Source organism: Leptinotarsa decemlineata, unplaced genomic scaffold (assembly GCF_025532065.1).
Source record: "Leptinotarsa decemlineata unplaced genomic scaffold, Ldec_3_MD MMD2_P_RNA_scaffold_4, whole genome shotgun sequence".
NCBI classification, from domain to species: Eukaryota; Metazoa; Arthropoda; class Insecta; order Coleoptera; family Chrysomelidae; genus Leptinotarsa; species Leptinotarsa decemlineata.
In genome coordinates this window covers 1990553-2007474 of record NW_027412531.1, presented here as the reverse complement: position 1 = coordinate 2007474, position 16922 = coordinate 1990553, and the positions used below count along the sequence as shown (strand labels likewise).

Genomic DNA, 16922 nt, shown 5'->3' with positions numbered 1-16922 from the left:
CTTGAAATAGTTTTATAAAGAGCATAAAAACCTCACAGAAAAGTGCTGTGAATCTTCTACAAAACAATTTGATTTTATAGGAGAATATGTTTTATAAGTTAGTTGTGAAAAAGTTTCTGTGATAATTTCGTGACTATTTTATAACGTATTTATAATTTTATTTCATAAACGTTTCTATGACAAATTTATAAAACACTTTTATTGCCTACAACTGTATTATATTCACGGCTCGTGTTACATAATCAATTAGCATTTTGGAAGTAATTATAAAATACCAATAAAATAAAACTATTGTAGCACCATGAAATTATAAAACAATTTTGCTGGTTGGGATGGCCATCATCAACTTTTTTTTGAATACGGACCTGTCATTTTCATTATAGATATTGATAAAGCAATAAATTTACAATCCAAGGGTATTTCACATTTGATTTTTCAATAGCGTTTCATTTGAAATAACTGCCATCATCAGTGACTACAATTTTAAATTACGGTCCTATCGTTACTTCTTCCGTAAATTGTTTCAATTTTTTGAAGATATGATTCAAACAACCCAATAAATTCGACAGATAGGTATCCTAACACATTGAAAATTCGTACTTTTACGTTTTGGAAATTTTTGTATTGCCGTAATCCTTCTTTCAAGGCTCATTTCTTCCTAATCAATTATAATTCGTGATATTGCAAATAACATCTCAATTCATTTACCATCTTAAACGCATAGGCTTTGCTTGGTTTCTATGGCAGCAAAAATGAATACGTTGTTGATATCTGTTGAGAACTGTAAAATTGATTTAAGACTAGTAGATAAGGCAACATTGTGAAATTAATTTAGGACACTCAAGACGCAGGTACTCAGAAGAGGTATCTATGGTATATATAAGAAAAACTTTGTAAATAGGATTAGTTTGATCTTCCTCTTGAAGATAATCACTTGGTGATCGAAACACGTGTCGAGGTGTTGAAATAACGGTTTGGTGTTGGTGATGGAGAATATGCTAGTCTTCTGGATCTATATCTAACGACCAATCCAGAAATTCACACAGTCACCATAAGGTCTCCGTTGGGTTCTTCTGACCACAAACTCATTTCAGTGTTGAGTGAATCACCCATAAATATTGGAGAACAATCTAAGCCGTGCAATCTGAGTTTGGCATCACAGATCTGCTGAGTGAAATGATCTTCAAGACCATATCCGAAATTTCCTCTGGCTAGATGTTTGTTTCAGTTCTAATGATCAATCAACTTGTGATTTCGAAGTCACAGAAGTTATTTTATCATCCAACTTTTCCAAATAAACTAATTCGTGACGGCAAACCTTGGTGAACAAAAATTGCGAGCAAGCTGTCGCCTCCAAAAAGCTTGTCTACCGGCAGTGGCGCACAAATTCCAGTGCCGAAAACCGAACTAGATTTGTTGATGCTCGCAACAGCTGCAAGCAAAGAATTTCCAAATCAGAGAATTGATGATGAATCACTCAATAAACCCAACGGGTCTAGATCCTTCTGGTCGGTAACTGAAGCTGTTAATCAGAACTTTACAAAATCCACAATTCTACCACTAATACAAGCAGATGGTTGGAATTTTGAAACAGCTCAATATCAACAAGGCGTCTGGTCCTGATGAAGTGTTCAGCATAGTCAGTGTTGCCAACGAAGTATCAAGCTATCCACCAGAAGTGACCTCTTAAACCACCAGAAATCCACTAACAAAAATCGCAGCAGTTCATAAAATCGTTAAATTTTCCACCAACTTTATTTTCAGCAAATTTTCGTTCATCGCGAAAGAAAACAATATTTTGAAGATACATTTATTGGAGAAATAACATTTAAATAACACATCATGTGAAATTATTTAATGGAATTATATTATCAAGTCATCTTCAGATGAGTCGTTTTCGTCCGTATCATCATCGTTAGTCTCTGATTGGTACGACTCTTTGGTGCCAATTAATTTCACAATATTGTTTGGGATTTCATAGTCGTTGCAGCATTTTCCCACTATCTTCATTCCGCAGCGTACTCTTAATATAGCCAGAACACTTCGTGACACGACTATCGTCAAACTTAAACCAGTCCGTTTCTTCTTTGACCAAGGAGTAATAATGACCAAATTCAACGTCAGAACCACAGTGAACAATGACTGCATGAATATTATAATAGTGGTCTGCTAGGTTGAAATGTTCATCTATTTCGAACCTTCCAAAGAGTTTCTTGCTTCCGTTAGAGGTTGAGTCTTTTTTGAAAATCATCAGAGTTATTATCAGATTGACTGGTGCCTCAGCTATACTTGTTTCCTCAAAACAGGCAGTTAGTTTGGCGAATGTTTGACAATACAGTCGATCATCACCTGTTGAAAATTCCATTTTCAGATGATTTAACAATGAGCTTTGCACGGGCTGGTTATTAGTCATATTAGAAAAAGCTAGATGAAGTTCCAGAAATTCATATAAGTTTCCGGTACTTCTTGAACATTTACCACAAAGTAAACAAGTGAGGATTTTTCCAGCAAGAGATTTGCAAACACAAGACGAGATGAGCTGTACGGAATTATTCACTCCAGAGCGGTCAGGAGTATTGATTTTGCTATTGTTTTGCTCACGAAGATTTTCAACAAGAACCCCAAGAATTCGTAAAAATCCTATTGTTGTCCTAACGAGTATCTAGCGGACTTCAAAGACTCCAGGACTCATAAACATGTTTCGCTAAACATTAGCTTTTTCAAGTGATTAATACATCCTATTATCCTTACATTCATATTTATATACTACAGGTAACCATAATTGAGACTACCTGTAAGAAATTACCTGAACCTCTACATTTCGTACCTGTTCAATTATGATTACCTAAAGCATATTGCCTCACATCTACATCAATAATAATTCTTTCTCGGTTTTTAAGAAAACAAGTTCAATAATGGTGATCTATTCAAATCTAGTTGGTCATTCATTAGAATGTTTGAATTTTTAAGTTTATTAATTTCCATTGCTCCCAAATGATTCAGTCTCAAACCTTTATTTTCAATGTGCAAAATTTTGAACTCTTCATTGAAGATGTCATTTTCTTCTAGAAGATGATTTGAAAATGTTGAATTTGTTTTCTCATTTACATAGCTCTTATGATGTTCCTGGATTCGATTACTAAATGTCCTGCCAGTTTGACCAATATATACCTTAGGGCACGTTCCATACTTTAATTCATATATTCCTGATTTCTCAAATTTGGATGTTTTATCCTCATTATTTTTAACTAGCTTTCCCAACGTATTACTTGTTCTATATGCAATTTTAATATCTCGATTCCTCAAAAATGAAGCCAGTTTTTCCGTTGGTTGTCCAAAATAGGTTAAAGCTCTATAATTTTGATTATCTACCTCATCAATGGGAAAAACGTCTCGAATCGCTTTTGTGTAGACTTTCTTGGCAAGTATTTTGTTTATCAATTCGGCTTTAAACCCATTGTTTATCGCAATTTGCTTGATGATATTGAGTTCTTTATCAAAATTATCTATTGAAAGAGGAACATTGACTAATCTGTGAATCATGCTATTTTAAGCTGCTACTTTTTGTTGATACGGATGGGTAGAATCGTAATATCCGTATAAGACGGTTTGTGATAAATAACATAATTGAGCAGCAAGTACGAGATGTAGAGGTTTAGGTAATTTCTTACAGGTAGTCTCAATTATGGTTAGCTGTAGTATATAAATATGAATGTAAGGATAATTTGACGTATTAATCACTTGAAAAAGCTAATGTTTAGCGAAACATGTTGTGATATATTTTTTCAATAAAGTATGTGGAGATCAAATCGTTTAGGTGTAGTTTGTGAAATTACTATGGATCTTCATCAAGTAACGGCCGAATCAATCAGAAAAAAAAACATCAGGAAATCGGTTGGAGGGAAAGATGATACCTTCTTACGAAACTGCAGCTGCATGAACAGGTGTTTGAGTTTGATGAATAATAGGAAACATTCCCGTTCTCGTTCATAATTAAAACTTCATTCTTGAAATTTTTCGTCATGAACAACACTTGTGAAATGCTATTGATGTAGCAAGTGTTTTCTAAGTTATCCAATCCAATTTCCTGCTCTAGATTTTCAGGACAACTATCTACTGATTCGTAAGGAAGAACATGTTTCACTGAATCTCCATAAGAAACATTTCTCAAGCTGCGATCGATCCTTCCAAGTAAAGAAGGGTTTCGTAGAGGGATCAATTCGGCTCTTGCTTCATGAAGCTCTACCACTGAGAGGGAACCAGTTCTACGAGGACTGCAACTCATATTTGGGGGGCAAGAATGACCTGAGTCTACTGACCGCACTGAAAAAGAAGAAGGTGGATCAATCACTTGTGAATTAACCTTGATAGGAGACTAATGAATATCCACAAATCTCGGCTTGTTTCGAAGAGGTTTCAGTTCCGTACTGAAATTAGGGCAATGCATGATCTCATCAAAATTATTTGAAGGAGGAATAGTTCCAAGTACTGAAGCAGCATTGCCACGTTGAATACCAATACTAATTCTTTCTATCAAAAAAGAGGTAGAACGGTGATCTTTCGTTGCTCGGCCTATTCTCCTTTCGAGTTCATGAACGAATAACAGAGACTCCGGGCCATAAACACCAAAAGTTTCAACCGCTACTGGATGAAACAGATAGTTGTTTCCAAGATTTTGGTATTTTTTTCTTTTCAATTTCTCGCCAGACAATGCTGCAGTTCCAGCAGACTTAGAACTTTCGGCTAGATGGGAAGCCGCGACCGTGTCAACGCAAGTGAAGTCCCATACCACAGGTTTACCGTATTTCCATGGTATGAGAGACATGCCATCTGGTCGTTTACCATCATCTCGACTGGTACCTAAGGGTTCCAGAATTGCAGGAACATCCGCTGACAACATAGCTCGTTTCAATATGTCGTTCACTTGGTGATATCGAGATGTACGCCCTGCACTTCTCCTGCAATTCAAACCATGTGTACCAAAATATTTGTGTATTTTTGGTTTCCTGCCATTTCAATAAATGAATTTGTCGCCACTGATCGTCCACTTTCGCAATTGATTCAGAACTTTCATTTAATTGAACCATAATGTTTATTAGATCTTCTTTGTTATGACTAAGTGCTTTTTCGACACTTATTCGCGAATTCTTTATCATTAATTCCACATTTTCTGGAAGCCTATTTTTTATTTCGTCAATCAAACTCACTATGAATTGCATGCACCGAGACCGCACTATTTCTCCCTCTTCCCTTGGTAATCTCTTTTCTCGCATTTGTTTTTCAAATCGGTATCCCAGATAGCATTTTGGATCTAAAAAGTCACGGACATTTTGGGTAAAAATATTAATTTTATGTGTAGGTAACGTAACCTTGCAGACAAGCATATCTATCAGATTGGTCAACTCGCCACACAATAATGTGTGGTCTGTATCTTTTGACTCGAACATTTTATTAACTCTGTTAATCTCAATTAATATTGGGTATAAAAACGAAATATACGTATAATTCATCTCGTTCGCGTACATAGAGTGCAGTAACTCTGCCGTATGACATCTTTCATGCAACTTAGCTATAGAAAAATGAATTTTCAACTCTATCCATTGCGTGTATATTCTCGACACAGCAGACTCTATTGACAGCCATCTTGTTTGGCATGCTTGAAACATTTTATGCGGTTTTTGTCCTTCGCTGATGGTTTTATATAATTCTTTATACCCAGTGTGTCTGGAAGATGAACGAGCAAACCAGTCATACGTCTTTCTAATTAAAAACTACAAATTCCTCGGAAGAAATTGCTTGGCCGCAGCTGAAACAGCCAGTTGCAAAGATTGACATAAACAATGTACCAAAACTAAGTGTGGTACTTCTTCTTTCAATTTAGTAAAGACCCCATTATTTCCGCCAACCATCACAGAAGCATTGTCTGTACCAATTCCCATTAAATTATCAAGTCGCAGATCAAATCGTTTTAGTGTCTTCTTGATAGCAGAGATTTTACCTTCAGCAAGGTCTAGATAGGTAGATACTATTTTTTGGTATCTAAAACTGTAATAAATTATAATGACCCCAAGGTATTTCTGTATTGCAATATCTATAGATAGGAACATGGTGTAAGGAACACTCACTGTCAATCAATCCCAAGAAGACTGAGATGGTCCTTTTCACCAGGAAAAGAAGTTTAACGGGCTTAAAACCTCTCGAAATCTTCAAAAGCCATCTGAACTTCTCTGAAGAGGTGAAATACCTTGGTATTATCCTCGACAAGAAGCTAACATGGAACTCTCATCTACAGAGTAGAGTGAAAAGAGCATACGTGGCTTATGAGCAAAGTCGGAGAACAGTGGGGCGCGCATGGGGCCTTTCACCCCGTGTAGTCGCCTGGATCTACACTGCAATAATAAAACCTATGTTAACGTATGGAGCCATTGCATGGGGACCGAAAGTTCTACAAGCAACGGCCATCCAAAAATTATATCAAATACAGCGACTGGCTTGTTTAAACATCACAGGAGCCATGAGAACAACACCAACCGCGGCAATGGAATCAATCACGGGTCTGACCCCTCTGGATCTGTACGTTAAGGAGGTTGCGTTAATGGCCATGGTACGATTGCGCACGGCTGGTGTAAACCTCGAAGTAGGAATGGGTCGATTGAGGCTGGGCCTATGGCGGAAAGCGCTTACTGCGCAACCTCTGCTGCAGGCAACAAGTGATCCAATTGAACCCAGGCTTGTGTTTAATAAACCCTACAAAATACAAATTAAGCAGAACACAGAGTCAGATGCTACAAATGCAATACGGATTTATACAGATGGCTCAAAAACCAAAGAAGGCTCAGGATGTGGAGTGTACTCCAGATCACTAAGCCTAAGGATTAAGTAGGGAATGTGAAGAAATACCAGCGTGGTCCAAACAGAACTGGCTGGTATCTCAATCGCCACAAAAGAAATAACCAAGAAAAGAATTTCTGGCAAAAACATAAAATCTGCACTGATAGCAGACAAGCACTATTAGCCTTGAACAGACACCGTGTTACTTCAGGGCTAGCACTAGAGTGCCACCAAGATATAGCCAAAGCCTCGGTAGATAATAACATTGTCCTGAGGTGGGTTAAAGGGCACGACAGGAGTAAAGGTAATCGCATTGCCGACTCTTCAGCCAAGGAAGCGGCTGGACTAAGAATTTTAGGACCCAGTGGCACCCACGGCCTGATGACTTCGACAATTGCAGAACTAGTCAAATGTTACACCCATGCTCAATCTTTAAAGAGATGGGATGAAATCAAAGGATGTAATCTTGCCAGGACGACCCTGGGAAGCTGGCGCCGAAGAAATATCTGGCGATGACCAGGAAAAATCTACGCCTTACAGTAGGATTTCTGACTGGTCACTGTCAGCTAAGGAAACACCTACATAATATGGGGCTAGTGGACACACCTCTATGCAGGATGTGTGAACAGGAAGATGAGACTGTCAGGCATGTCCTGTGCGAGTGCCCGGAATTATCGTCAATAAGAGAGTGTGTGTTCGGCGAGTCTTGGCCTACACCTGCCGATATAAAGAAGATGTCTCCCAGCGACCTGTCCACCTTCCTGGAAAGGACAGGATGGACGATGACCTAGGAGGACAACTCCTCGGGAGGATGTACAATGGGTCACATGTGGCCTAAGTGCGTGGGCTTACACTCACCCTCCCTACTCTACAGATACAGATCTATAGACTCATCAACCAATATACTGTAGGGTTGATCTTTAATATCTTCTTTTGGGATTTGGGTAAAATGCAACGCCAATATATTTTTGATAACAGAAGTGCACTTGGTTCGGTGTAGTTGCACTTTATCGATATCTTTTTCATGACTGTGATCAATTACCTCGCCCAACTGGTCAACTACACGGATACTGGTATGCATGGCTGTGAACAATGCGAGTCTTGCTTCTTCCTTTTTTTTCTACATACAGGATCTGGTTTGAACGGTAGCTTGGGTTGCGTAACGATAACCTGTAAAAATGTAAATAAAAATATACAAAAACCTCCTCTATAGTTTAGGTTACAGCGCGCGCAAAATCATATCACACTATTTGCTCAAAAAATATCTATTTTTCTAGTTCGTTAAAATAAAAATATTTCCATGACTACCGAACGAAATAATCATGAAACGTCCTTCGTATACATACCTTCATTTTTTGTTGATGCTTTTTCGACATCCCATGTGTTTTTATATCTCCATAGTGAATCCGTAAAATCGTTCCATAAAACTTGCATTTCGGTACTTGACCAGCAGTACTTTCAATTAGTTGAAGCCAATCTTTAAAATGTGGGTCTTGAAGCCAAGAATCCCGAAACTTTTGTGAATATTGTGGTTTCAGCATGGTTATTAATGACGAAACACGAAACAAATAAAACAAACTGACACCAACTCACTGAGCTCGAACGAAAATGTAGACTTGAGCGAGAACAGGGATTCCCCGTCGAGGTGTCGGGGAATCCCCGATAATGATAATTTACTGTCATTTTTTTGAAGAGTTTGTGGCCTGGATGCGTGTCCTTTTGACTGTTTTAGCCACTAGATGAAAGAGTGTTGCTACACGATGAAAATAAACTCCAAAAACGATACAAGTGGCCTTCATAGTCGTCGTTCTGATGTTAAAGAAAAAAAAATACTAAATTCTTAAATTCCTCTGAACAAATCCACTAGCCACTAAAATCAATATTTCTCCGCTAGCAAGGCAAGCCAAAACCATCAGATTTACTAGAAAATCCACTAAGTTGGCAACACTGACAGTCGTACTTGAAAAGTGCGCAAATGAACTCGCACCACTATTTTGCAGACTTTCCAACCTGTCTCACAAGGAGGTTTTTTCTTCTTGTTGGAAGATGGCTCGCTTTTAGTCTGTTCCCAAAAATGGCAAGAAAAATCTTTCAAATAACCATAGACCATTCGCTTTGTTATCATTGAGAACTTTGGAGAACCCTGTAAACCACCATTTTGAATTTTTTCTAAAATTAGAGTAAACGAAAACAACTTGCTGGAAGAAACGAACGAATGTATTTAAAGTTCCAAAAACTTGAACTGATGTATGTTAATAGTGGTATAACGAAATATGAACAGAAATAGATTGTGAGTGGAGGTCAAACTCTGCTCCTGACAATTATTTTCATACTAATTGATTCTCTGATGACTCATTGATCGGGAGAAAAAATATATATGTGTCTCAACTTTCCTTCTTCAATCAATGAGATTTTGTCAACTTGTCTTGAATTAGTTGGACTCGCCAACGAAAAATAGAGTTTATAAGACACGAATTCGAAAAAAGAGTCCTCTGGGCATTCGTGGTCCTCTGTGTATCATTCTCCTAAATAAGCTTTTCAACGTGAACGATGTCTGGCCAACAAGAACATGTCACAGGGCGACTGATTCGATGTGGAGGTCGTACGGAATTACAATTACTGCGACTAAAAAGCTTGGACGTCGATGGAAAAGGTTCCTGGAATATTGTGGAAAAATAATTTCATCTCGGGAATTCAGGAGAGTTCCGTGATATAGTGTTCAATAGGGCGGAACATCTTAGTTTATAAGAATGTCCACGAAAATATTTTTTTTTTAAATAATTTCAGATGAATATTTGCCTTCTATTACACTTTCATCATTTGAGTTTCTGGTCATTGAAAATAATCCCTCTTCGATGTCACAGAAAATCAAATGAAATTTCTGATTCAGAATTATTCTGTTATAATAACCCTTAAATTCTGTACTCCACCCAGAGCATAGTTGCCTATTCTTGAAGGTTGTAGTGTTAAATTCAATCAAACAAAAGTACGTTTTCAACAAATAATTTTAATTTTGGAATGTGTAAGCGGTTCGGCGTGGGTGCTTTGTTCACTCACTCGAATTGACTGCCGTGTTGGTCGATGGTTCGAACCCTAGTATGAACGATAGATATTCACTTGCTATCGTCCAACCCGTATTAGGAAACACACGTTGAAAGGTAATACCTCGTTAATCCTTTGCTCGCACAAGTTTCGACTTCTGAATGTTGTCGTTCGTAGTGGTGCGATAGCTGATTAACGAAAAAAAAACAGAAACAAACAGAATTATCTAACTAAATGCAATACCGAATAAAACTGCCACTTCAACTTCTCAGGTTATTAACAACGTCAAACAATCGCAAACTTTCTACGTCACGCTTGTATTTATTTATTTGTAGTTATTATTTATAATCCTGAGATGAGAATTTGAATTGTTTGGTGTGAATGATGATTACATAATATGTATAAAGTGCTTGAAGTAACTAATGTACCATTCAAATCGATGAAGATCAATATCGTATCCGCTTAGATATATTTTTAATCACTATGGTGTCAGCAGATGTTCCTGAAATTCTAGAACCCTTAGCTACCAGTCGAGATGTTGGTGCACGACCAGATGGTATGTCTCTTATACCATGGAAATACGGTAAATCTGTGGTATGGGACTTCACTTGTATAGACACGGTCGCGGCTTCTCATCTAGACGAATGTTCGAAGTCTGGAAAAAAATTGAAATGGAAAAATACCAGAATCTTTGTAACAACTATATGTTTCATCCAGTAGCGGTTGAAACTTTTGGTGTTTATGGCCCGAAGTCTCTGTTCACGAACTCGAAAGGAGACTAGACCAAACAACAAAAGATCATCGTTGTACCTCTTTTTTGATAGAAATAATTAGTATTGCTATTCAACGTAGTAATGCTGATTCGGTCCTTAGAACGATTCTCCTTCACATAATTTTGATGAAATCATGCATTACCGTCATTTCAGTTTGGAACTGAAATGTCTCCGAAACAAACCGAGATATGTGCATATTCATCAGTCTCCTATCAAGGTTGATTCGCAAGTGATTGATCCACCTTCGTCTTTTTCAGTGCGGTCAATGGACTGAGGTAATTCTTGCCCCCCAAATATGAGTTGCAGTTCCTTTTCAGTGGAAGAGCTTCACGAAGCAAAAGCCAAATTGATCCCTCTACGAAACCCTTCATCACTTGGAAAGATCGATTGGAGCTTGAGAAATGGTTCTTACGGAGATTTTGTGAAACATGTTCTTCCTTACGAATCAGTTGAGAGTTGTCCAGAAAATCTTTTGGAGAAAATTTGATTAGAAGATTTAGGAAACACAAAAATTCGCTAATATGTGTCAAAAAAGCACTTGGTCATAACAAAGAAGATCTATTATGGTTCAATTAAATGAAAGTTCTGAATTATTTGCGAAAGTGGACGATCTATGGCGACAAATTCATTTATTGAAATGGCAGGAAACCAAAAATACGAAAATATTTTGGTACACATGGTTTGAGTTGCAGGAGAAGTGCAGGGCGTACATCTCGACATCACCAAGTGAACGAAATATTGAAACGAGCTATGTTGTCAGCGGATGTTTCTGCAATTCTGGAACCCTTAGGTACCAGTCGAGATGATGGTAAACGACCAGATGGTATGTCTCTCAAACCATGGAAATACGGTAAATCTGTGATATGGGACTTCACTTGCGTTGACACGGTCGCGGCTTCCCATCTAGCCGAAAGTTCCAAGTCTGATGGAACTGCAGCATTGTCTGGCAAGAAATTGAAAAGAAAAAATACCAAAATCTTGGAAACAACTATCTGTTTCATCCAGTAGCGGTTGAAACTTCTGGTGTTCATAGCCCGGAGTCTCTGTTATTCGTTCATGAACTCGAAAGGAGAATAGGCCAAGCAACGAAAGATCACCGTTCTACTTCTTTTTTGATAAAAAGAATTAGTATTGGTATTCAACGTGGCAATGCTGTTTCAGTACTTGGAACTATTCCTCCTTCAAATAATTTTGATGAGATCATGCATTGCCCTAATTTCAGTACGGAACTGAAACCTCTTCGAAACAAGCCGAGATTTGTGGATATTCATCAGTCTCCTATCAAAGTTAATTCACAAGTGATTGATCCACCTTCTTCTTTTTCAGTGCGGTCAGTGGACTCAGGTCATTCTTGTCCCCCAAATATGAGTTGCAGTCCTCGTAGAACTGGTTCCCTCCCAGTGGAAGAGCTTCATGAAGCAAGAGCCGAATCGATCCCTCTACGAAACCCTTCTTCACTTGGAGGGATCAATCGCAGCTTGAGAAATGGTTCTTATGGAGATTCTGTGAAACATTTTCTTCCTTACGAATCAGTAGATAGTTGTCCTGAAAATCTAGAGAAGAAAATTGGATTGGATAGCTTAGGAAACACTTGCTACATGAATAGCATTTCACAAGTGTTGTTAATGTCGAAGAATTTCAAGAACGAAGTTTTAATGATGAATGAGAACGAGAATGATTCCTACCTATTCATCAACTTCAAACACGTGTTCATGCAGCTGCAGTTTGATACGAATGTATCATCTTTTCCTCCAACCGATTTCCTGGAGGCTTTGAAGTCTACTAGATATTCGTTAGGACAGCAAGAGGATATTTCCGAATTCTTGGGGTTCTCGTTGAATATTCTTCGTGAGCAAAACAATAGCAGAATCGATACTTCTGACCGCTCTGGATTGAATAATTCCGTACAGTCGATCTCGTCTTGTGATTCTAAATCTTTTGCTGGAAAAATCCTCACTTGTTTACTTTGTAGTAAATGTTCAAGAAGTAGCAAAAACGGATGTGAATTTATGAAACTTGTTGTTTTCATCTCAATTTCTGAAGATGATTCTAAAATACAAATCGTGAAATTAATTATAAAACAACAACAAAAATTAATTGGCGCTCCGAGGCGACTTCATTGATTCCAGTGCCGCATATGCTTTCTCTGCTGCAGGAAAACCCGGAAAAACCTGCAGCATCACATCATCTGAAGATCTTGATCTGCCAATGTACTCTCCTATAAAACAAAATGTAGGGTGTCTCCAGAGGCTCCAATAAATTCAATGCATCGCCAGAACACTTCGTGACACGACTATCGTCAAACTTAAACCAGTCCGTTTCTTCTTTGACCAAGGCGTAATAATGACCAAATTCAACGCCAGAACCACAGTGAACGATGACTGCATGAATATTATAACAGTGGTCTGCTAGGTTGAAATGTTCATCAATTTCGAACCTTCCAAAGAGTGTCTTGCTTCCGTTAGAGGTTGAGTCTTGTTTGAAAATCATCAGTGTTATTATTAGATTGACTGGTGCCTCAGCTATACCTGTTTCCTTATAACAGTCAGTTAGTTTGGCGCATGTTTGACAATACAGTCGATCATCACCTGTTGAAAATTCAATTTTCAGATGATTTAACAATAAGCTTTGCACGGACTGGTAATTAGTCGTATTAGGAAAAGCTAGATGAAGTTCCAGAAATTCACATAAGTTTTCGGTACTTCTTGAACATTTACCACAAAGTTAACAAGTGAGGATTTTTCCAGCAAAAGATTTGCAAACACAAGACGAGATGGGCTGTATGGAATCATTCAGTCCAGAGCGGTCAGGAGTATTGATTTTGCTATTGTTTTGCTCACGAAGAGTATTCAACAAGAACCCCAAGAATTCGGAACAATCCTCTTGTTGTCCTAACGAGTATCTAGTGGACTTCAAAGACTCCAGGAAATCGGTTGGAGGGAAAGATAATACTTTCTTACGAAACTGCAGCTGCATGAACAGTTGTTTGAGTTTGATGAATAAGTAGGAAACATTCCCATTCTCGTTCATCATTAAAACTTCGTTCTTGAAATTCTTCGTCATGAACAACACTTGTAAAATGCTATCCATGTAGCAAGTGTTGTTGAATACTATATCCGTATATAGTGATTTGGTAAAACATCTGAATTGATGACAATTAATTTGACAGATGTAGCTTCAACAATATGGCTGTCATTAATTGTCAAAGTTCTGAAGTCTCTGTTGACAGATGCGATAAATATATCACAACTCCACATCCATTCCAGCAAACTCAAGTTACGGGCACTGCGTGTCTTGTACTAAATTCAAATCGTGCATTAGGGAGAGATCACGAACTAGGGAGAAAAAATAGGAAAGGAAAAATAAACATCAACCATTTTCCACTCTGTAATCTCAGCTGAACAAGTGAGTGTCTCAAATAGTTTGAGACAGACTTATAGGAGGGATCAGCGATACTCATGAAATATTCATATAAAATTCGCGACAGTGCTCAGGAAGAGGCTTTACACAAGTTTCAAAAGTTTATGTTCTTGTTCCATTCCTTCGCTTGGAAAGCATCAAATCAAACAAAACTAGCTGGAAATGTTTATCAAACAAATTCAGGTCGCAAATATAATGTATTATGTTTAGTTTGAATCATTTTAATATTTCTTCTGATATAATATTTTATTCAAATCAACTTTTGAATATTTCCGTAATGCGAACAATTTTGGACGATCGAAGAATACATTACCAGTTGAATTCACGATCAATCATTCTCAGAGATAAGATGTCACCGAGTTTTCCGAAGAAACCTTCAGACGAAAATTTTATTTGATGAATTTGAGGGAGGTTCAATATTGTCGAAGGTTTTGTGAACCGTCTTCCCTTCTTGCACTTTGAACGTTTCGGATTCATATCTTATTCTGAAAGCATCTTAATATACGAAACTTATAGAAAACTCCAGCAATGAAAACAAAACGATTTGGGATATAGTTCTCCTTCTTTGACACTTTTCAATTCAATAATCAACATTTTTCCAATAAAAATATTAAAAAATGTACGGAGCTAGATTTTGGTTACATATCTCTGTATTTTACGTTTTTTAGGTTAATGGCATGGTTGGTATGACTGATACAGTCAATATTCCTAAAGTAATTCAAATATTTTTCACCTCCATTCTTCAGATCGTGAATTGGTTTTTGGTGGTGAATTACGAATTTGAAATAGTAGGCGGCGGCAAATACCAACCGCTTTTTTCTGAAATGTCACTAGTAACTGAATTAGAGATAGAAGAATGTCACCAGGAGAAGCATTCATTTTTAAATTAGGTTTTTTATAAGAAAAATGTTGATTATTGAAGTGAAAAGTGTCGAAGAAGGAGGAATGAGGTGTAAAATTGACCTAGTGAATAAATGTTTGTGTTTTTATTCAAAAACACAAGCAAGTTCATTTTGTGAAAAAGAAGGATGAAAAGTCGCCCTTTTCTGAACTTTGAAGGGCCGTAACTTTGTAAATAAGAGAGACTGCCGCTTTTTTCTTTCGGATTCGTAATCTACGCATCAAAATGTGAGTACAATCAAACATTTTTTCAAAATCACCGGGTGCCCTCAAAACGGAAATTCACCCTTTCACCGCTACCGAAATAGAAGAAATAGTACTAGATATAAAAAACAAGAAATCTACCGGAAAAGATGAACTTCAGACATAGCACCTTACTCAACATTCATCCTGAATAAATCATTTGAATTAGGACAATTTCCAAGTCGCCTAAAAATATCGTTAGTGACACCTATTTACAAAAAAAAAGATAAAAATGTCCCTCTTGAACTACAGACCTATTGCGCCTCTGAGCACTTTATTAAGGTTCTAGAAAAAGATATATCAAAAAGAAATAAATAGCTTTCTGTGTGAGTTTGATATACTGAATAAAAACAACATGGATTCCGAGAAGGTAATTCCACTGAAACGGCAACAATAGAGTTCATACAAATAATAAACGAAAAACTCGATAGAAAAAAATCCAGTATTGGACTTTTGTCCAATAATGGACTTTTGTCCATTGTTGTGGTGAAAATTAGTGAACAAACTTTCGATGATTACTTAATCGACACTGGTATTCCGCAGGGGAGCGTTCTTGGCCCCTTTATTTCCTTATTGTTCATCAACGACCTTCCTGATCACATAAATGACGGAGAGGTTTATACAGGCTGATTCACGGTGGATGGCACATTAGACGTTTCTGGTGAACCAGACAACGGATCACTTTGAAAATTTAATGGAGGGCATATTCGGACATTCTCTAGCCAACTAAAATATTTTCGACAATGCGGTGTTGCCGCTTCTATTAGAAAGCAGTAGCAACTTTGATTTTTCAAATGGAACACTCTGTATATAATATTATTTTTGGAATCTCCAACAATTGCCCGACAACTTTTCTCGATATTTCCCTATACCTATCTGTTACCGTTTTCGAAATAAAAATTAATTTCAATTTTTTTCTTCGAAAATCATGACTTCTAAAAATGCCGATATCTTTTAGTTAAGAAGTACTATGATACCGAAATTTGGTGTGGAGTTAGGTGATACTTGGACACTTCCCACACGTCAGCCTAATCTCCGTTACTTCAATACAGGGTGGTAAAAAAATACAGTTTTTTCGTTTGCTTGAAAAAGTTGCTGAAATTTGATTATTTTAAATGGAACACCCTGTATATTATTGAAAATTCGGAAAGCTGCTGAAATTTGCTTTCTTTCTATGTATATCATACCTATACCTAACTAGTCAAGTTTCGGACTTATGAACATTTATTTGTGAAAATATCCCTTCAGAATGGTATTTCCATTCGGTATTTGGTAAGCAGGCCATGATTACTATTTGACAGTAGCGTTGTGACATTCTCCTAATAATATCGACATTTTCGTCACTTCAGAAGTTGCAAATACCTTCAAAACGATGGAACAAAACTATCCAAACGAAGTTCTTATGAATTTGTTTATTATTTTTGGACAGTGTGACAAAATTATCAGCAGAACATGTAGAAAGTTCAATGAAATGTATCCGAATCTACCGCCAATGAACCTCAAGAAATTTATACGAATTCAGAACAATTTCAATGCATTTGGATCAACTTTAAAAGCACCAAGAAACTTGCCTCGACCCGTAACTTTCGAAGACAACCAGATTAATGTCTTAGCATATTTTCACGCATTTCCCGAGGCATCGATAAGAAGTGCTGAAGAAGATTTGGGATATTCATCGGTTCAAAGAATCTTGCGAAGACATAAAATGCATGA

At 37.3% G+C, this 16922-nt stretch overlaps 1 protein-coding gene across 1 annotated transcript in view; it reads right to left on the bottom strand.

The window, feature by feature from the left end:
* Positions 1 to 8419, bottom strand: part of LOC111516189 (glutamate receptor ionotropic, kainate 2) — a 213017-nt gene extending 204598 nt beyond the window's left edge. The window contains exon 1 of the mRNA XM_074186656.1: positions 8178 to 8419. Within this exon, the coding sequence (XP_074042757.1) occupies positions 8178 to 8265 (88 nt within the window). The 5' untranslated portion in view covers positions 8266 to 8419. The remainder of the gene's footprint in view (positions 1 to 8177) is intronic.
* Positions 8420 to 16922: the final 8503 nt, after the last annotated feature.